Source organism: Herpailurus yagouaroundi, unplaced genomic scaffold (genome assembly GCF_014898765.1).
Source record: "Herpailurus yagouaroundi ecotype Mexico unplaced genomic scaffold, PumYag 530, whole genome shotgun sequence".
NCBI classification, from domain to species: Eukaryota; Metazoa; Chordata; class Mammalia; order Carnivora; family Felidae; genus Herpailurus; species Herpailurus yagouaroundi.
In genome coordinates, this window is record NW_024412747.1 from 8,367,240 (window position 1) to 8,389,853 (window position 22,614).

The 22,614-nt window shown below is 43.0% G+C and overlaps 1 protein-coding gene across 1 annotated transcript in view; it reads left to right on the forward strand.

Annotated features, from left to right (window-relative positions):
• The window catches only part of TTC13 (tetratricopeptide repeat domain 13), a gene marked incomplete at its 5' end in the record, with an annotated part of 62,561 nt that overhangs the window by 18,700 nt on the left and 21,247 nt on the right, over window positions 1-22,614 (forward strand). Inside the window, 10 exons of the mRNA XM_040464946.1 lie at window positions 508-600; window positions 3,307-3,423; window positions 4,484-4,594; window positions 9,809-9,891; window positions 11,779-11,920; window positions 12,414-12,588; window positions 14,597-14,753; window positions 19,105-19,235; window positions 20,011-20,143; window positions 21,230-21,322. Coding sequence (XP_040320880.1) covers window positions 508-600; window positions 3,307-3,423; window positions 4,484-4,594; window positions 9,809-9,891; window positions 11,779-11,920; window positions 12,414-12,588; window positions 14,597-14,753; window positions 19,105-19,235; window positions 20,011-20,143; window positions 21,230-21,322 — 1,235 coding nt within the window. The remainder of the gene's footprint in view (window positions 1-507; window positions 601-3,306; window positions 3,424-4,483; window positions 4,595-9,808; window positions 9,892-11,778; window positions 11,921-12,413; window positions 12,589-14,596; window positions 14,754-19,104; window positions 19,236-20,010; window positions 20,144-21,229; window positions 21,323-22,614) is intronic.

Genomic DNA, 22,614 nt, shown 5'->3' on the forward strand with positions numbered 1-22,614 from the left:
ATCTTTAATGCATTTTTAATGTAAAAGTGACATGCTCATATTTCTAATATAAAAATAACATGCAAATTTTAAAGACAACTTACCTGGACTTCCTAAGGTGTAGGTAGGTAGGCTTAGGGGTTTTGACGGACACTGACTCGGTCCCTTTGTATCCCCATGTTGTCACTGGTCAGCATCATTTTGCATGCTGCTATCCATCCACATACTCATCCATTGAAATTCATTGATTCAGTGTTTAAATAGGTTCAATTTAGAAAATAACCTACCATCAGTGGAACTTGTGATATGTAGCCAGGTCTAATGGGCTACTGATGGGTAGGTAGACGTGGGTGAGTTAAATAATCATAACTGAATTTAGACCAGCAGCTCTTTTATCTAGAAGCTAAGTTCATATTTACTTCTAAGTAAGTAGTTATATCTTTACTAAATTTTTAGTTTTTTCAGAAAAACTATTGAACCTGATTTTGAGTAACAGTGTATCTCATACTAAGCTAATGCCTTTTCAAGGACATTAAGAATGCTGAACTTGCTCTGTTCGAATTGAGCCGAGTAATTACCTTGGAACCAGATCGTCCAGAGGTATTTGAACAGCGAGCAGAAGTGAGTGCGGTTTTCTTTTTCCCTCTGTCGTTATTGGATTAGTTGAATCTCAGATTTTTTTTCCTATTATTTTATGACTCATACATTTTAAAGCTCCCTTATCTATTGCATTTTCCTCCATAGGTACTTTATGCCTTTAAACGTGGTTGAAATTACTAGAATATTATGGACTGACTGAGAGATACTCCTGATTTAACATTTAATAGTAATATTTAGTATTAAAATATGTGGTTATAACATGTACTATTACTGTCAGTGTTCATGTTTACTCTATCTATGACATACTTTAGTCAAACAGTATGACAGTATGGTCAGAATGAAATTTATAACCATTACAAGTGCGTGCGTGCGCGCGCGTGTGTGTGTGTGTGTGTGTGTGTGTGTGTGTGTGTGTGTGTGTATACGCTTATGTATAATTCTTGGGAGATGTACTTATCTACATAGAGACATAGAGCAGGTAAGGGTGACCAAAACCAGACCTTGAAGGAACTTAGGACTTGAAGTGGAGACAGAAATAACTTGGTGAAAATACCAGGTAGTATTTGTGATGGGAGACGGGAAGAGGAAATGCTTCTTCAGGAACAGAGAGACATGGTGTGTCAGAGCTTGGGGGAGGCTGGCAGGGGCAGGGTGGGCGTGTGTCTGCTGAGGCCTCACTGAACAGATAATGCTAGAACCAATCAGAGCCCACATCTTGGGGGACAAGGTGGAGAAAGGGCATTCAGATCAGAGAAAGGAGCGTGTGGTGAGGCATTCCTTTTAATAAAACGTGTTCCTCTTACCGTTTGCATAATATAGTTATAAACTACCCAGATTTCATTTTACCGCTCATTTAACCATATCAAATGCTTTAGAATTTGTTAATGTGTTCACACTGGCTAAAACTTAACTTTTAGTCATCTGACATAATGGGATTTCATAGTTGAACTAAAGGAAAAATGATTTGTTTCCTCTTATGGGGGAGAAAACTTAGAAGTAAAGAAAACACTAAATGTGTTAGTAATTTAACAACTGTATTTGTGATGTTTGTATTCTCAAAATTACAGTGTCTAAAGTTATAGTTCAGTTTCACAAAGTGAATTTTATGTCTTCTTGGGAATTTGGGTTTCTGAATAAAATTCTTTCTCAGTTAATGATATAATTCATTATCTCTTGTCTATTTTGGATTGTAACCATAAGGGTTAAGGGATTGTAATTTGTTCGTTACTGCACGAGAGCCTTGTTGGTATTTAGGGTGAGATTTGGTGATATCTGCTCTGGGGAGGGGTGCTGATGCTTTTTCCCTCCATTACTCTGAAGTCATGTTAAAGTGTTACGGTAAAGCATGAATTCATTAAGTGTGCATAGAAAGAAGACTTGTTCAGCAGCTTTAGAAGTTTCTCAAAAGCTACTCAAAAAGCTTCTCATATCTACTCAAAAGCTAGTCGTGTACCCAAAAGTGATATTGGTAATCCAAAAAGTAATTTTCAATGATCTTAAATATATATAGTGATATTCCTCTTTCCTGGCATCATTGGGCAACGATATCACTACAAAGTGGTTTTTCTAGCTAAATTACAGCTTACCGTTTACATACGTCTGAAATTATTTGATGAGAAATCTTTCTCTTTCATCCTTGCTGCGATAGTCTGTGTTTAATGAACATCATTCAATCTTTTTTAGTGACTCAGGTCATTATTATGAATGTTGATTATTGTGCTGAGGTGTGGTGATTCAGTTATGTACATAGGGGTTATGAACTAGGTAGGGATGTTCTTTCTCCCAAAATCTAACCCCAGACTGCTATGCTTTTTGAATTGTCAGGTGTATATTCCGTAATTTCTTTCTTTCCTTTTTCTGAGCTTCCATTCTTGCCACTGGTGATGTGCCTGCCAGAATCCTCTCTCTTTTGCTGGTTTTCGGTTCCCGCAGAGTAGGAAACCATGTAGTAGAACCTGATGGAAATGACCTATATTCTTAAGAGCAAAATTAACCCGAATTTCAGGACATTTGCTCAGGATGAAATGCTTGAGCTTGATTGCATGAGTCCTGATAACCCATTTTGGATTTTCTCACGTCCTCTTGGTGTAGTTTTGCATTCTCAACTGTCTTCTGTGTTGTCATTGTCACCTGCACACAGCTGACTGCTGCATCACCAGGGTTTCCCAAACAAGCCTGCGGACCTTTGTTCTTCCGCTGTGCAGATATTGACCAATGAGCTGAGAGTTAACACAAAGGGACTCCCAAAACACCTGGAGTCTTAGATTGTCAGTCAGCCCTTAGTGCCACAGAGGTCGTAGCTAAAGACCATGAAGGACTCTAATCTGTGTCTGTCAGTTTCTCTGCTCTTAATGGCTCAAAGTCATCCTTCAGCTTAACTTTGAAATGCTAAATTTTGTTTTGAAAAATAATGATAGGTTGAGAAAAAAAGGGTCACATTTCAAGAAAAGCGACATCTGTTGTAACCCAGACCATGAAACCGTGACAAAGCCATTGCTGTAGTTCTAGTTCGTCAGCCTCCCCGTCTGCGGGACAAAGATCGGCAGCCCCTCAGCCGGTTGACTTTGAACCTCACTGCGTAGTATGTGGGGTCAAGGATTCTTGCTGCCGGGAAAGTAATCTTGTGAGTGGGGTGTGGTGAGGTGGAATTGAAAAGTCCAGAACATTGGCAGTTTGGGGGTTTGTCACTGGAAGATTTCTCCGCTAATGACATGTTTGGGTTTATAGATTCTGTCCCCTCTGGGACGAATTAATGAAGCAGTGAATGATCTCACCAAAGCTATTCAGCTGCAGCCCTCAGCACGGCTGTACAGACACCGGGGGACCCTGTACTTCATATCAGAGGTGAGTTATTTTTGCCTTGAAATGTTTCTTTTGTGATAATAGAGACTTCACTTTTCTGTTCACTTCAGAAAGCTGCTCTTTGATAGATGTGGGTTCGGGGCTGCATAATAATATGCTTGTGACACAAGACAGTCGTAAAAGCACTTTCTTTAGCTGAACTTGAACCCAGCGGAGAAACGTTCAGTACCAAGAGTACATTGTCTTGCTTGAACTGTGAGCAGTGACTAATTCTAGACTCGGGGAAAAAGAAAGAGAAAATGAAGAGATTTGGTTCGTTGACTGTACTTCAGCCTTTTTTGCACATGTCAGCACAGGGAAACAGGTGCACATGTTACCGATGTGATTGTGAAACTGAAAGGCACAGTTGGAATTTCCTCGGGGAGCAAGAGCCATAACTAGAACCAACGTGGCTTCTCAGACCGTAGCTTGTCGGTGGCAGTGACCCAGATCTGGCAAGATTATCTTTTATCATCACAGTGGTATCTCTGATTGCCGCCATTATTTGCGTGGGTTTATGTAACTTCAGGAACAATTTTCTATTGCAAGAGAAAATGGGTATGAAAACAATCTCAGCATAACACACGTTAAGGTTGACCTCTGGCATAATCATTTTAGAAGTGTTCAGTGTAGTAAGATGCTAGTACCAGAAAATAATTTGTTAAGTTTCTCTGACAGATTATGACTTTAATACTGTTTTTATAAATAATCTTTTTTTTAATGTTTATTTATTTTTGAGAGAGAGAGAGAGAGAGAGAGACAGAGCATGAGCAGGGGAGGGGCAGGGGCAGAGAGACCATAAATAATCTTTTTGTAGTTGAGACAGCGTATTTAAATTAAACCTTTGCGGGATTTTCCCTATCAATTTCTTAAGAAAGGCAACTGTTTCAACGAATAGGATAAGCATTCAGCTGATATTTATGGTCTTGAAATGTTCCCTTTAAAGCCGAAGAGGGCATAGAATGAAATGGGATTTTTTTTTCCTCTACCAATCAAAAGTAGGAAATGTCTAAATATCTAATGAATGCTACTCTGTTTTTTTCCCTTGCTCTCCTTTCTGTAGGACTATGCGACCGCCCACGAAGATTTTCAGCAGTCCCTAGAGCTGAACAAAAACCAGCCTATAGCTATGCTATACAAAGGTCTAACTTTCTTTCACAGAGGACTTTTGAAGGTGAAAGTGTTACACAATATGTGCACCGTATAATGATTCTGCTTTTCTCTCGAGGGTGGGAAGACTTTAATGGGATTCCACTCGCCTGTTTGCAAATGACATCTCACGTGTCCACCCGATTGGTTTATTTTAGGAGGGAGTTTGAGTCAGTGTATTTATTGAGCTCCTACTATCTGCTGCAGACGGGACAAGGATAAATAGGGGGAAAGAATTCTTTGCACTTTACGCTTAGGAAGGATACAGTTCACCAAGTTCCCCTCTCCCCCCCCCGACGTATAATTTATCATATGGTAAATACACGAAAAAAAGTAGTGTAAACAAAGTGCTTTGGAAACAGGGATAGGAAGGATTCACTTAAGCTGCGGGGTTAGAGAAGGTTCCGGAGAGCAAGTGGACGTTGTCCTCGGCCTTGCAGGTGGAGTGGATTGGGGGCAGCCAGCTACTTCAGGCCGAGAGAAAGCATGAGTGCTGGCATAGAACATGGAGGTACGGCCAGTTTGCGGCGTAGCAAGTAGGTTTGAGTGGAAGGGAGTTGAGCTGTCAGGTCAGCCGAGGGGAGGCCCCCGAAGTGTCTAGAGTGCTATGCTGAGCATCTTGATTTTAATTTGTAGGCCCAGAGAGCTGTAAAATCTAGCTTTGGGGGAAAGGATGTCATTGAGACCCAATCTGCTATTTAGGATGTGGATTCTGACAACCCAGTGGCTGGGGGGCTTAGGGGCAGAGGACCACGGGGAGACACGGGTAACCGGAGACCTGATCGGACTCCTGGGGGCTCCAAGAGTGGGTCTGGAGACATTACTACAACGAGCACGTTGCTGCTGCCGCCTGGAGATTGCTGTTGGGGGGAAGGAGTTGAGGGAAATAGAAAAGGTGTCATCCAAGCCGATTGATGTGTGGAGAGGCAGTGTCACCTCTGGCCTGTCCCTGCCTCCTGTCCTTGGCCTGGCACTCTCTGGGCATATTGAGGACCTATGGTGCAAGAGCCTTATCTTGGGGCAGAGACCTGGCTGGGAGTCGGGAGGGGAGCTCTGGTCTCTCACAGTGGCCTCCTCGGCGCCCACAGCCGGCACAGGGTCAGAGCTCTGGTGCAGGACCCACCCGAGCCCTCCATTTGAAGACAGGCTGGCCTAAGAGTCAGCCTGGGTAGGTGAAAAACGCTTAATGCTGTCTGGCAGGTCAAGAGAGCCTGCAAAAGAGAAGGTTGTTCTTTACCTTAACTTTGAAAGCTGTGACGAATCTCAGGAGCGCGTGGCAGGAAAGAGTGCTCTGGCAGAAAGAACGTGCGTTTTATTACGGAAAGTGGTTTCGAGGATCACGCCCGCACTCTTGGGGGGTAGGCACAGTTGACCTTTCAAAAGGCCACATGTTGTAAACCCTCGGCGTCATGGGCGGTGCCTGTCACATAGTAGGTGCTCAATAAGTACTAGTGGACTGAATGAATTTCAAGGACAGAGCGTTGGGTTTGGAGTTGGAAGGCCGTGGCTGGAGCTCCCGCTCTGAACCCTGTGAACTGTCCCACTGGACAAGCTGCTTAAGCCTTTTCAGCCGCTCCTTCCCTTATCTGTCATGTAGAGATGATTCTGCCGTCTGCCTCTTGAAGGGGTTCAATAAAACAACGTGTGTGAAAGGTACTTTAAGAGCTATGAGCACGAATCAGGTATTAGTTATTATAGATCGTGTTACATGTGAACATTTAATTTCATCTAAGTGTCACAGACCTTAAAAAAATAACTCCCGTCCACAAACTACCAAACCAGAGGGAACGGGGGAGATTTTCTTTCGTCCGCCTCCCGTCCTTCCTGCCGGGGTGTGGTGGGTGGTCCTCACAGACCTCCCGTCTCCCTCCCCCCCTCCCCCCGCCCCCCAGGACTCAGGCCAGCAGCCCTGGGTGTCGAGAGCAGTTATTTAAAATGTGCTTTGAGCAGCTGCCACATGGGCTTTTCCAGTTTTATTTTGCATCTGCCTCTCACCTTCTCTCAGTTACCTTAAATTAAAAAAAAAAACCTCACGGTCACAACACCAGATGCAAAGTCTGTCCCTCGAGTAGCAACCTCGCCAAACTACGTGGTGCTTTCTCCTCTTCAGCGTGCTCGTAAATAAACCCAGCATCAACGTGTGTAATAGATGGGAACCTTTCCTTTGCATTTTTATAGATCTGCTGTCCGAGGAGGTCAGAGTGTTGACGTATTGTCTCACTCGTCCCAACGGCATCCCCACGAAGTATATAGAAGGGGCAGAGGGTGTCCTAGTTACACAGAGTGGAAAACTAGCGGTGACACATCTTCCTTAAACTAATGAACTTAGTGTAGATACCTTTAGGTCTCTTGTTAACTGTAGAGACAACGTGTTAAATGGACCCATGAATTGGTGCTGTCTTTATATCCTGAAGCTGGTCTGCCCAGGTCAGCGGCAATTCAGAAATGAATTACGGGGGTGGTTTGCTTCTTTACTTATGAGGTAATACATGAGAAATTCTGCAGGCAATATGACCCGACAGATTTCGCAACCGTCCAGCTTGGTAGATCTGTCAGCCATTTTGGATTTCTCTGGGGAAAACACGGCAAACACTTGTCTCGTATTTGTGTCGTAAGGATATTTCAAACATGGTACACTCCGAGCACATGTTTTTTTATCAGCCTCCGCTTCGAGAGGTCCCTGCAACTGTTCTCTTCGTTGTAACGAAGCAGGAAGGCCGGAGTGATGGCCACCCACCACTGGTGAGGGAGGAAGATGGCGGCCCAGGTGGGGTGATGCCCGCCCATGCTGCGCAAACAAACTCCGAGCCGGTTCGTGTGCTTGGAGACTGATTCATTTCGAACGTAGTTTCTTTGTTCCGAGTGGCTTCAAATCTTGATTCTGCTATGTCCCCTCTTTGGCAGAATGAGGTAGAGAGCTGTGCAGTGATTAGACAGGAACCCCGAAACCAAAGACTCTTCAAAGCTGAAGAGAAATCAGACTTTGAAGAACTGTGGCGTCCCAGCGTGCTGTAAGTGCAGTGGGCAGCAGATGTCGCCCGGGCATCTCCCCCAGACGTCCACAAACACCCCAGACTTCCCACGCCCCAGCTGGACTCATCGCCTCCTCCCACCCCTGCCCTGCAGCCGGCCCCCCTACTTCCTCACGTTGGCTAACGCTCTCGCCTTTCCCCCCGGGCTCTTCAGCTCCTAAGCTTCCTGCCCTCCCTTCTCCCTCACCACCCCCGACCCACGGCCACTGGATTCTCAGTTTGCCTTTCAGGATATCTCCTGAGTGTGACCCTTCTTTTCTGTCCTCAGAGACACCGTCTCAGTTTGAGCTTTCTTTATCTCTTGCCTGGGCTCCTGCAGTCACCTCCTCACTGGGCTCCGTCCCCTCCCCTGTCCCGCCTGCCTGCTCTGTTGTGGCCAGTGGCAGTCATCTCTAGAGTCAGTTTTGTGAGGTCGCACACCTACTCAGCCCCCAGTCCTCATTGCTGGCAGGGTGACGCCCCCACCGCAGAGCACGCCAGAGGCCCTTCCCCTCTGGTCCCGGCTCGCCACAGGGCCTGGCCCCCTGTCTCTTCCTTCCCTCCACTCCCGCCCAGGCACCCACACTCTTGCCGTCCTGCCTCCCCCACCGCTGCGCACCCCCACCCCCCATCCAAGATGCCCTCTTTCTCTGCCACCCTCCTCCTCATTCTCCCAGACCCAGCTCAGTTGTCACTTGCCCTCCTGGTGAAGCCTGTCCTGGTGTCCCAGGCTCAGTTAGGTATTCCTTCCTCTTTATTCCCAGAGACTCTTACTTGTATCTCTCCTGTAGCTCTTAGTTTATATTCTAATAACCTGGTTAAGTAATTGGCCTTCTAACTAGACTGAGTTCTTCGAGGACAGAGAGAGTGATTTGCTCGCCTTTGTGTCCCCCTGTACCTCACCCTGCCCCCGGCACATAGTAGGCGCTCAATACATGTTTGTTGAATTGAAAACGTAGTTGTAAAAAACCCAGAAGATCTAGACTGTGCCAGGGCCAGAAGCCTAATGAAGAGTAGTCTTTGACATTTAAGTGTTAACATTTATCTGTTCTCATCCTTCCGCTGAACGGTACACAATCAGTGGGACTCCTTAATGAGTAGGTTGTTGTCCCCATTGTCACCTTAGAAAGGTTTGAAAGCCGGCCCCTCCTACCCTGCTGCCTCCTACAGAGAAAATCAAGAAGCAGGGAATGAATGATTTTTTTTTAGAAAAGAATTAGGATTATGTGCCTACCAAATCACTAAATATTTATTGAGTGCCTACCATGTGCAAGGTATTTGACATGTTAGTAGTTTTTGTGTTATGAATTATCTAATCAGGTGTGAAATACACAGAAGTTTTAAAGCCTTTCTCTTGAAAGCCTTCAGAGATCCTTTGTAGCCATTAACTTAAGTAAGACACATCTTTTCCTTGGGAAATGTGTGAAATGTCTTCATCATTTTTTATCACAGTAAATAATCAAGTCATAATGGAGAGCACACTGAATACAGTGGAAGCCCAGGATGTTTACTGGGAAGCAGACTGGTGCATTGTAGTAACAGTTTCCAGAGGATTCCACAGCGGCCAGGTGCACTGTGCGTTCCCGGCAGGCTGCTCCCTAGAGCGTAACACCCGTGCCGCCTTCTCACTCCGTCAGCCAGTTGTGCTGGCAGAAAACTAGGTCCCCCAGACGCCCCCACCTCAAGGTCTCTGTTTTGTTTTACTGTATCTTTTTCCTGTAGATCATGGGAATCATTCACATAGTCCATCTAGGAGCGTTGGTGCTTTTTGTTTTTTTTTACTGAACAATCTCACTTTGGGCTTCCTTTTTTGTCTCTTTCGCTGGTTCAGTTTAAATGCTGCTAGTTATGATCATTTAAAATTGTATACAGCTAGTAGGCTTACTTTTATTCCACAAGGCCTTTGTTGATTAAAGAAATGATATTGACACAAAGGTGATATCGTTACCTAATGAAGTAGATGGAGGGAAGCCGTTTCCCCATTCTGAAAGGGAGAAACTTGTAAGGCTCTGTTATTGCCCACAGCAGAGCATTTGTTTCCTATTGAAATCAAATCCTCCTGACTCAGTTTGTCAGACTCTCTACCTCTTTTTGTGAAGTCCTCATATTAAAAAAGGAAAATCACTCCAAGACCGTGTACATTATATATTTAAGTCCATTAGTGATTTAAGTGAAACTCAATTTTAATAGTCATGCACATGACATAATTTCCCATATACTTTTTTCAGGAAGCTATTGAGTCCTTCAAAGAAGCCTTGAAGCAGAAAGTTGATTTTATTGATGCGTACAAAAGTCTGGGACAGGCCTATAGGTAAGAAAAGGAACAGTAGTCAGGGTAGGAGGGAGGGTGTAGAGTGGGGAGACAAGAGAGCCTCACATAATAGTGATATTTTATTAAAAAAACCTTTTTAAATCTTTATTTATTCTTGAGAGAGAGAGAGAGAGAGACAGGGTGTGAGCAGGGGAGAAGCATAAAGAGAGGGAGACACAGAATCTGAAGCAGGCAAGCTCCAGGCTCCGAGCTGTCAGTACAGAGCCCAACATGGGGCTCGAACTCACGAACCACAAGATCATGACCTGAGCTGAAGTTGGATGCTCAACTGACTGAGCCACCCAGGCACCCTGTCATAATAGTGATATTTTAAAAGAACTTGTATTTCTTAACCAGAAGAGATTGTCCTTCTAAATCACATAGGCATTAATATGCTTGTTGAGAGCTTCTCTGGAATATAGAAAGACCCGTGGGTCAGAGGGTATCATGACGTATATATCATCTTTTAAAACGACTTCGCTTTGTATATATTGGTCTAGAAAATGTTCGTCCTTCAAAATTTATTGTTTTGAATAGCAGCATTATATGCTGGTTGAGTCATAGACACTGATGCTTTTCTAGACCGTAAATAAGGTTAATTCCCACATCACTGTGATTCGTTTGAAGATTCCTTGATTAAAAGGATGGAAAATTATGCTGCGTAGGATGATATCGATGACCATCAATATGATCAACTATGATATACAGTCACTGTGCATCTCTATCAGGAGTGAGAAGTTGTGCTTTGACCCTGGCGTCCTGACTCCTGGTGTTACCCTGACCAGTAGAGCTACTTTGACTTTTGGCTTTCAAAAATCTTTACAGTCTGAGCTGAAAAGGAGATTGCATGGCTTGACGGAAGGGCTTGGGATTCAGGAGTCAAGAGATTCGGTTCTGGTTCCAGATTGTCCATTCCACACTTGTGTCTCCTCAACTTCCCTGAGCGTCAGGGTTCTCCCTTACGAGGTTCTGTAAAAGTTAGGAAAGAGACAGTAACCGAGATCCCTGTCAGAGCTGTTTGTCACCTCACCCAGGAAGGATTGAATTCTAGGGCTTATTTATCTGATGCAGTCATTGGAGAAGCTCTCTTACCACTAACTTGAAGAAAGTGTCTTTGCATTCGTTTTTAATTTAAATGATGATATTTATCCTTGCTGTCCCACAGAATGGTTGGGGACATACATTGAAAACAGATTTGAAAGCACCTAGAGTAACTAGTAAAGTGATATGTAAATGTAAATGGGTAGTATATTTTTAAAAAATATTATTTACAAAAAATAGACACATGGCACGTTTTTAAGGTGTTTTTGTTATTTGTAAAAAATTTGATAGGTAAAAGAAGCCTAATAATATTTCTACTCTGAAATGATTACTATCCTAAAATATACTTTCTTTCTGATGTTTTAAATTACAAAATGATTTACTGGATTTTAAGGGAAGTAACTTCTGTGACAGGAAAAATACAAAATACAATTTTCGGCCTATGAATTTGATTCAGAATGATATACCTATGTATGATTGTAACCTACATACTACCCCCCCCCCCCCGCAAAGGAGAAACATGATTTTATCTAAATACTAAAATCTACACATAGTTTTTCTAAGGGTTGGAGCTCGTCATGAATTGGGGAAAAGGATTTGAATAAGCACTTGCTTTTGGAAAGCAATAAATTCATTTTCCCCAAAGAATTTCAAGGGCCTTGTGGTTATCCTGCAGTTGAGTAAAATTTGGGAAAAGTAAGTGAGATGTGATGTGTCAAAAATAGAAAAGGGAATCCCTATCAAGGTATCTGATTCTCATATGGGACTGTAATTCTGAGGCTAACTTGTTCTGTGTGTTTACTGAAACGTTCTGCACTGTGCTCACAACTGTTGTCAAATACCTAGAGAACTGGGCAATTTTGAAGCCGCCACCGAGAGCTTTCAGAAGGCGCTGTTGCTCAACCAAAATCACGTACAGACCCTGCAGCTGCGGGGAATGATGCTCTATCACCACGGTAGCCTGCAGGAGGCCCTTAAGAACTTCAAGGTGAGCATCCATAAGTGAGAAGCACTGTAACAGCTCGTGGAGCCTTTTTTTTTTCTTTTTCTTTTTTTTTTTTTTAACTGTTTATTGACTTTGAGAGAGGGAGAGGGAGAGAGAGAATCCCAAGCAGGCTCCACGCTGTCGGTGCAGAGCCCGATGCAGGGCTCGATCCCACGAACTGCATGGATCGTGATGTGTGCCCAAACCAAGAGTCAGTCACTCGACTGACTGAGCCACCCAGGCGCCCCTGGGATCATTCTTCAACAAAATTTAGTGAAATGACTAGAGAGAAGGGCAAGGTAATGTTTATACCTCCGCAAAAAGAAAGAGAAAAAAACCACTGCTGTGTCCTAGAGACTGATTTACAGAGCATGCATTTGGTCTGATTTAGCCTGGAGGGAAAGCCCTTCTAATTCCAGATTGAAGAATAAAGCACTTAAGAGTTATCTGCAACTGTATTGAAACTAATGGGGCATTTTCTCCCTCCATGCCTCAGCGGTGTCTGCAGCTAGAACCCTATAATGAGGTGTGCCAGTATATGAAAGGACTCAGCCATGTTGCGATGGGACAGTTTTACGAAGGAATAAAAGCACAAACTAAAGTTATGCTAAATGATCCTCTTCCAGGCCAGAAGGCTAGCCCAGAGTATCTGAAAGTGAAATATCTCCGAGGTAAGTCACAAAATTGCCGAAGCATTGAATTTGGATGCTCAGAGCCACATAAATCATATTGCTTGTCGCTTGTGTCGTATGAGACAGCTGAGTCTCGAAGGCACTAGGAAACATGAACACGGCCATCCCTTGGTGGACTAGATAAGACCCCTGTCTTCTAGAGACCAGTCGCATACTTTGTCTATCACTTCCTGTGGATTTTTTTTCTCTTTAATGTTAAAAAAGTTAAAAAAATTTTACTCAAGTCAAAAGAAACCTATTTTGAGCTAAACGTGACAACCATCTGGGTATGGGATGGGTCTCATTACACCTGGTCTGGAGACATAGGAGTAATAGGAAAGTAACATTTTCTGAGGTTTTTGTTGTTAAATGTAAACTTGGTAGCTTTGACATATCTCCTTCATATCAGAATTCTCACCTACTTTGGAGATATTCAGTTGGGATGAGGAAGAAAGCAAATCTTTATGTCATCTTTTGATGAGGCAGAATCTCACCTTTTCTCTGCCATATAAAACTATATTTTTGTTTTGTTGTTTTTTTGTTTTGTTCCAAAATGGATTTGTTTTTTATTGAAGCATACTTAACATACAGTGTTACACTTGTTCTAGGCACACGGTGCAATGATTTGACGATTCTGTATACTTTCAGTGCTCATCACGATATAACATTTTTGTTGTTCGTACAGAGCTCAGACCTTTACTCCCCTTTTTCCTCTTTCCTTTGTCATCAAAAACCCTCTCATACCACTACTGCCCAACTGTAAAAATTTATGAGCCCTGCAGTTTTAAGTTTTTAGTAGTCACGTTAAAAAAAGTAAAAATAAACAGGTGGAATTAATTTTATAATACATTTTATTTGATGCAGTGTATGCATAATATCAGTTCAACATGTAATTATTATGAAAACACTATTTGTTAGTATCAGATATTTTACGTTATTTTTTTTACTAAGTCTTTGAAATGTGTATATTTTATATTTACAGCACATCTTTATACTTACATGTTTATCCTTACATTGGATGTTAAATTTTTATTGGAAGTTCTGTTGTCAAATACCTTTTTTTTTTTGTCAAAAACTTTTTTTTCTTAAGTTTTTTAGAGTGTGGGGAGGGGCAGCGAGAGAGGGAGGGAGAGAATCCCAAGCATGCTCCTCAGTGCCAGCATGGAGCTTGACGTTGGGCTGAAACTCACGAAACCGTGAGATCATGAGCTGAGCCAAAGTCGAGAGTCTGATGCTTAACTGGCTGAGCCACCCAGGCGCCCCGAATTTTTGTTGGAAATTCTTAATTTGAAGTCCTGTTTTGTAAAATTTAAAGTTGAAAAAGTAGGTTCATACATGTGAGTTGTTCCAAATAGACTAAAGTTTTCTAATAATTGACTCAAATATCAGTTTTTAGGTTTAGAGTAATTAAATTAACATTTAAAATACAGTTTCTCAGTTACACTGGCCACATTTTAAGTATTCACTAGCTAGGTGTCTGGGGGCTGCCTACTGGACAGCATAGCTCCTCACTGTAAATTACAATTTCCTCTTGTTTCCCGGGTTAGTAGAACGTGGGAGCTGTAGACTGAAGGAGGGGCACTCCATGTTCTGGTCCTTTTCTGCACTGCTTCCGTAGAGATAAGCAGCAGTCAGTTGATGAAATCATGTACATGGTCAGTTGATTTATATCAGTTGACAGAAAACCAGGCTCCGACACTGAACTTGGATTCTCAGACTCTGCAGCTAAAAAGTGAGATATTTGATGGTGTCCATGGAAGGATGATTAAAATTTAGCCAAAGTGGACCCTGATTGACTGGCTTATATTTGACCCTGGTAACTTCAGTTACCCTGTATCATGTGATGTTAGCGACTTACTACAATTTGGAGCCACCCTTTAGGATTCTGGGAATTAACAGTTTGTCACAGAGCAGTTGTATGACAGCCAGCGAGAAGAAATCCTTCTGGAGCGATATTTGGGGGCGTGTGTCCGATGTGGGTGTGTCAGATCTCGTCTCATACCTGCAGAGTATTCTCGGTATCTTCACGCACACCTCGATACTCCCCTTACGGAATATAACATTGATGTGGACCTGCCTGGAAGCTTTAAAGACCACTGGGCTAAAAATCTGCCTTTCCTCATAGAAGATTATGAAGAGCAGCCAGGGTTACAGCCCCACATAAAGTAAGTGCTTTAAATAAAATGACTTTTTTCAAGACTGAACTATAAGCTTATCATGATATCTCTTGCTCAGTAAACGGCTTTCTACCCACGTCTCTCAAGTATTTGTTTTTGGATTTGATATGTCTGCAAATAGTTTACTTTATACGGCACCTTGAAACTTACCTTTGGATATCATCTCTCCTGGTAGCCTGGCCTTCCCTGCTAATTTGATGCAATCTTCAAACTTCAAATGTACTTACTGGCAGTTTTTGATATGCATTATTATTACCATGTTAGTTTATTTTTATTTTATTTTATTTTTGAGAGAGACGGAGCATGAGCATGAGCATGAGCAGGGGAGGGGCAGAGAGAGAGGGAGACACAATCTGAAGCGGGTTCCAGGCTCCCAGCTGTCAGCAGAGAGCCCGACGTGGGGCTCAAACCCACAAACTGTGAGATCATGACCTGAGCTGAAGTCAGACGCTTAACCTGCTGGGCCACCCAGACGCCCCAGCATGTTACTTTTGAAACAAATTACTTAAAGCCAGAAGTTTGAAATTACACTGCTGGTCAACTACTGCTTGCATTATGGCAAAACATACAGGCTAAAGGGCTATCCCATTACAAAAACAATTAGAACAGAAATTAATTCCTGGGAGTCTAGCAATGCCTTAAAAATTAAGAAAAATCTGCAAAGATCGATCCCCTCATGCTGTAAAAAGAAAGACAAGCCGGGGTGGGGGGGGGGGGGGGCGTTGTTGGTGGCAGATTCAAACTAGAGTGGTGAATGATAAGCACATTTGAAAAGCAAAAAGTGTCCTGGAGGTAAAGGCATGTAACAGCCACTACAGTGGGAGGCCTTAAGGTCTAAGCAAGATAGGCTTGCTAAACTTTTTCAAGGAGCTAAATCAGCCCCATATTGGGGGACCATATTCACAGGATCTCAACAAGAGCAAATGCAAACCTGCGTGGAAAGAAAGTAGTGCCAATTTGGGGTCCAAGTATTTCCGTAGATTAAGATCATTAGAATGAGAGTCAAAAACCAAGATCACCAAAACCATATGTCAAAATCAACAGGAATAACAAACAACAGACTTAGACCCTCAAGGGCTTCAAGTATTGGAATTGTTGAATGCAGTCTCTAACACCAAATGAAATTGTTGAGAGAAATTATGAAGAAATCAGAAACATGAGCAAGAAATAAGAGATTATCAAAAATGACCAGGCAGATTAAAAATAAATTGGAAGCTTTGAGAATAGAAAATACTGAAATGGAGAATTCAGTAGGTAAGCTTAACAGCAAATTAGACATAGGTGAGAGAAACTTGCTTAATTGGAAGGTGGAGCATTAGGAATTAATCTAAACTGTGGCACAGAGAGTCCAGGTGTTAGAAAACATGATATAGAAGATGTGGAAGATGTAAGAATGTCTAGCATATATCTGATTGAAATCTTGGGAGAAGAGAATGGAGGAGAGGCAGTTTTTGAAGAAATAATAGCTAACAATTTCCCAGAACTAAGGAAATATAAATCCACAGATTCTTTTAAAAAGTTGCATAAATGACAAGAAAGCCATATCCAGACACACCATGAGTAATAGGAGAACACATAAGGAGAAAATTTTTTAAACAGAAAAATCCTATCACCTACTTATGGTCAATAATTGGACTGACTATAAACCCCTCAACATCAAAATGGCAGTGAGAAGATAATAGACTATCTTCAAAGTGCTGCAAGAAAAAAAATAACTTTCAACCTAAAGTTCTGTATCCAGCAAAACTATCTTTTATGAATATAGACCAAATAAATATATATTCCATAATCAAAAACTGAACTAACCATCACCTGCCATTCACTAAAAATCTCTTAAGGAATGCAATTAAAGAAAAAGGTAGTTGGCCACAGGCAAAATTTGAGATACAAGAAGGAATAATGAGAAAAGAAAATGGTAAGCATGACAAATTGGTAAGTCTAAATAAGTATTGTCTATATAAAATAATGCCTGGTTTGGGGGCTTTATAAAATGATAGAAATAAAATACTGGGAACAATAGCAAGGAAGTTGAGAGACCGTAAGAATTAAGTATGCTAAGGGAATATGAGTTAAATATATGTTGAAGCTTTAAGTTATACATAAATATTTAAAATACTAGAATGAGTACTAAAAGTTAGAAACAAAGTGTATAGCTTCTATATTAGTGGACGAGTAAAAAAATAAAAAATAAAGTCTACAATCAACCAGAAAAGAGGGGAAAGAGAGGAGGCATAAAAAAGTAGGGCAAATAAAAAGAAAAAAATAAGAATAGGTTGAAATGAACCAGGTATATTAATAATGACAATAAATATAAATGGATTTTTAAATGTCAAAAGACAGACATAGTTGGATTTGAATTTTTTTTTAATGTTAATTTATTTTTGAGAGAGAGAGACAGAGCGTGAGTCTGGGAGGGGCCGAGAGAGAGGGAGACACATAATCTGAAGCAGGCTCCAGGCTCTGAGCTGTCAGCACAGAGCCCGATGAGGAGCTCAAACCCACGAACTGCGAGATCATGGCCTGAGCCCAAGTTGGACGCTTAACCTCTGAGCCACCCAGGCACCCCTGACTGTTTTAAAAATCCAGTTAAATGCTTTCTACAAGAGACATGTAATGCTTAAGGACACAGAAAGATTGAAAGTAAAGGGATGGACAAAATTCTACATGGGAAACATCAAAAGATTCCTGATGTAGGTATGTTTATATTAATGGATTTAAATTTTTTTTTAATTACTAAGAACAAAGATTGTTACTACATAAGGACAGAGGTTCAAATCACCAGGAAAGATGTAAATTTAAACTTATATATACCTACTAAAATAACTTTACAAATTGAAAGAAATACACAGAGAAATCAATAGATTCAGTATCCTAATGAGAGATTCTAATTTTTGATCAGTCACACACACACACAAAACTAGTAAAGATTTAGACTTTCTGAACATCACGATTAACAGACTTGGCCTATTATTCTGCTATAGAACTGTGTACCCAGTAATCGAAGAATACATAGTCTTTTCAAGTACACTTTGGTCATTTATAAAGACTGACCACTTACTCATATTTAAATACATTTCAAATAACTGGTGCCACAGTAGACTACGGTAAAATCTTCATTATTTGGAAATTTAAAAGCACACATATTAAAATATAGATTAAAGATAAAATCCACACTGGAAATTTGAATATACTTTAAAAACAAAAAAAGATGAAAACTCCACATACCAATACTTGTGGAAGCAGTGAGACCATTATCTAACCAAAAGTAATAAAAAGAAGAGATTGCTCAGAGAAGTTATATATATTCTCTACCACCCCATTTTAGAGAAGTACCCATGTGCAGAAAAGCACGAACCTAGGCAGGCGTGCACTGCTGTCCCTGGAAAAGTCTGCTTGCAAGGCCGGCCCCTGGGTGGCGTCTGGGAACGTGGATTTCAGGAGGGTTCCCATCATGCCCAGAACTCATACGAGTGGCTCACTGTGTGCCAAAGCTGCTTGTACAAACAATATGATTTATGTTAAACACTTGCTTTGCCTCTGAGTATTTGGAATTTGAGTAATTCCCAGGCAAAGGCTGTTTACACGATCAGCGTCTGATAAAAAACCCTGGGCACTGAGTATCTAATGAGCTTCCTGGTTAGCATTTCACACAGCAGGGAGGGGGGTTTAATCCTGAGTGTCTCCCCTGGGACAGGACCCTTGGAAGCTTGCGCCTGGTTTCCTCTGCGTTTCGCCCCCTGAGCTTTTCCCCTTTGAGGATTGTGCCTGTGTCCTGCTGTGCTAAATCACAGCCATGAGTACAACTGTGGAGTCCTGTGAGCCCTCCCAGCGGATTATGGGACCCAAGGGTGGTCTTGTGGGCCTCTACACAACCTGTAACCTAACATTGCAAACTCTGTTATGCACACTTAGGGCAGGTAGGCAGCCAAACGATTAATAGGCCCCAGGCCATCCCAGGTACACTTGGTCTAATGCAACCTGAGGCAGGGGTGGGGGAGAGACATAGGGCAGAGATTTGGTTGCTTGTTGATAAAGTCAGTCCATGCAGGTTATGTATCCTGGGGAAGTTTATGAAGCAAATAATGGCCAGAAGTGCCTTCTGAATTGCACTCTAGTTACCAGTGTTACTCACAAGCGTGTGATAATAATTGTGCGCATACACGCGTAAAGATTCTTCTAATTTGTGTAAGATTGGGTGCCAAGCACTGGGGTCAAGATCCTGTGGTCATAGATTTCTCGATCAGTTCTCCAGTGGAGGAAATGACTGCTCCTCAGGTAAAATTGGATTAGCAGACCTCTGTTGTAAAGTCCCTAACCGCGTATGTCGTGTTCCTTCCAGAGACGTGTTACATCAGAACTTTGAGAGTTATAAGCCAGAGGTACAAGAGCTGATCTGTGTAGCTGATCGTTTGGGATCCCTGATGCAGTATGAAACGCCTGGCTTCCTGCCAAACAAGAGAATACACAGAGGTATCCTGAAACCATCCGAAAACGGACAGGTTGCTGACATAAGAGCAAGAATCGTCAAACCATGTTGCGCGTAAAAAAAAAAAAAAAAATCATTTGTGCCAACTCATAAATCCCCATTTGATCCGGACAAAACTGTAGAGATTCATTCACACTGAATTCTGAAAGAGAGCTTCCTGTGTGGCCTTGGTGTTGTCGCCACCCTGTTGATGTAGAATATGGGTCGTCAGCTGTGGCTGTGGATCTGACGGCTCGTCCACGGGAGCGGTTTGCTTAGTGTGGGAGCGAGGGAGAATTTGAATCTCCAGTTCTTTAAGAGGCAGAGCTGGGAGGAGACAGCTTCGGGGGGGGGGGGTGCCTCTAATTTCCTCTGATAGATGTTAGTTTTATGAAGACTGACACGATTGTGGCGTATCTCTGGTCTTGTTAAATTACCAATACGTACAATTCTTTTTTTTTTTTTTTTTTTTAGTTTATTTATTTTTGAGACAGAGCATGAATGGGGGAGGGGCAGAGAGAGAGGGAGACACAGAATCAAGCAGGCTCCAGGCTCCGAGCCATCAGCCCAGAGCCCGATGCGGGGCTCGAACTCACGGACCGCGAGATCGTGACCTGAGCTGAAGTCGGACGCTTAACCGACTGAGCCACCCAGGCGCCCTACAATTCTTTTTTTATACGGTGACTCAAGTTATCACCGAGACTCTGCAGAGTAGGTGAACATCAGTCCCTCGGAAGTGAACTCACAAACCCTTGTTTTCTCAATATTTGCTTCTTTCAGCCATGGGCTTGGCAGCGTTGGAAGTCATGCAAGCTGTACAGCGTACGTGGACCAACTCGAAAGTTCGAATGAATGGGAAAACACGGCTGATGCAGTGGAGAGACATGTTTGACATTGCAGTAAAGTGGAGACGGTAACTAATTAAACTCGTGTTTATTTTTATTTTTATTTTTTTTTTAATTTTTTTTTTCAACGTTTATTTATTTTTGGGACAGAGAGAGACAGAGCATGAACAGGGGAGGGGCAGAGAAAGAGGGAGACACAGAATCGGAAACAGTCTCCAGGCTCTGAGCCATCAGCCCAGAGCCTGACGCGGGGCTCGAACTCACGGACCGCGAGATCGTGACCTGGCTGAAGTCGGACGCTTAACCGACTGCGCCACCCAGGCGCCCCTAAACTCATGTTTAAATGGAAATAAACTAGAAGGGTTATCATTGTAAAATAATAGAAGGCTCCTCTGGGTAACAGGTGTCTTTGGCTAGTGGAGCCGACATGAGGTATCATGCGAGTCTAGGCACATCTGTACATTGCGCTGTGTTCACCACAGATGTAGCTCCCGTCTGCCCCACACAACACCGTTATAGTAGGACTGACTGTGGTCCTTACGCTGTACCTTGCACCCCCGTGACATATTCATTCCATTACTGGGAGCCTGCCCCTCCCACTCAGTCGACGGGTTTCGAATTCTGTTTTGATTACTAACACTATGCCTTGTAAGTTACTTTTTCCTCTCTACAGTTTGTTGGAAATTGCTGGCATCATTATTCTTTGAAACACCTTCGGCCGATGTTTACAAAATACAGGAACTAACTGCTCTCAAGTTTCCAAGCACATTTTTAAGCGAAGTGTTTTAGACAAAGCAGTCTCTTGGAAAGAACGCATTATCTGGGGTGTACCTTTGAATGAACTGTAGTGTACTGGTCCCTTGATAGTTGAAGTGTGTGCCTGGCTAACCAGCTATGGCTTAGGGGGGAGCTACTGATACTCATTGACATGAGAAAAATACTACTCTTCTAGTAAACCTATACTGACTTCCTACTGGCTCCAATTGGAACATTTATTTGGAGTTAGCAGGTTGGTGTGGCATACTTTTAGATAATGGGCCGAGTACTTGCTTTCTCCCCACTCTTTGCAAAGACTCATCCTGTTTCATTGGTAATGCTTTTGAACATTTCTAGGTTGTATAAGGCCTCCATCTTTAACAAGCTCTGGTTTACAGGATTGCTGACCCGGACCAGCCGGTGCTGTGGTTAGATCAGATGCCAGCACGAAGTCTTAGCAGAGGTTTTAACAACCACATCAATTTAATCAGGTAGGAACCCTTTGTGCATCTTTCCTGTTTGCACAGGAGTTTGTTCTAAATAGACAGGTCATGGAGACCGTGGATGAACGACCCTTGATCCTCTCCCGGGGACTTTTTGAAAAGGGCCCACACGGATTAGTTCTGTACCTGCAGGGTCCCGCCTACACTCCTTAGAGTGAGTCCAGCTGCAGGAAGAATGCAGTGCGTGCCATGTTCCCTCTCCAGTCTCTCCTCTTAGGAAGAGACTGTGTGATAATTCTGGTGAACAAGTGTGCAAGGGAGGGGGAGCGGAAGAGACGGAGGAGAGAGTGCAGAATCAGGAGCACTGGCGCCAGGTTGGAAATGGAGGAGAGCGTAGGGACCCACAGGGAGGCGGTCCCCTCTCTGGCTCAGGTGCGAGGTCCTTCCAATAGGCCAGGTGACAATAGGACAGAAAGGAGATGGCCACATTTGGGGGCTGGCGCTGGGGGGGAAGTGCAGGGTACGGGAGTGACTTCCCGTGCACGGTTACGAACCTGAGGTTTGAGATGTCTGTAGGGAATCTGGGGAGTGATGCCCAGGGAGCGGTTGGGTGTGTAACACGTTGTACACACGCATGCCGGTTGGATGTGTCCATCAGTATGTCGGCTGTACATGAAGTTCTGGGAGAGAGTTTGAAAACTAGGAGGTGGGGACAGAAATGTGAGTAAAATTTATTTATTTATTTCATTTTTGAGAGAAAGAGAGACAGAGCGCTAGCAGGGGAGGGGCAGAGAAAGAGAGGGAGACACGGAATCCAAAGCAGGCTCCAGGCTCCGAGCCGTCAGCCCAGAGCCCGACGCCCGGCTCGAATCCATGAACCACGAGATCGTGACCTGAGCTGAAGTCAGACACTTAACCGACTGAGCCACCCAGGTGCCCTGAGTAAAATAATATTTAGAGTGGGCAGAGGAGATGAAGCCTGTGTGTGAGCTGGACCACAGGAGAACTACCAGGAGAACCAAAGGAGAGGAGAAAAAGTCCAGGGATTCATGAAGGAAATTGGCATAAAAAGGCTGAACGTCGTAGAAGTACTTGAGGATTTTTCTCCTCATTTTGGCATCTCCGGGCCTGAGTTTGGTGCCTCTCCTACCAGGAAAAGCTGCAAGAGCTGACGGGCAATCCTGCCAAGACAGTTCTTTGCTTCTTCCATGCACCGGGTGCAAATAAGCACAGTTTCCAGACTGTTTTGCTACATTATTCTCACAGCTCTCTTACCGTTCTCTTGAATTCACTTGGAAGTTAGATGTTGTTTCCGATACAGTCCTTTCTAAAACGATTCT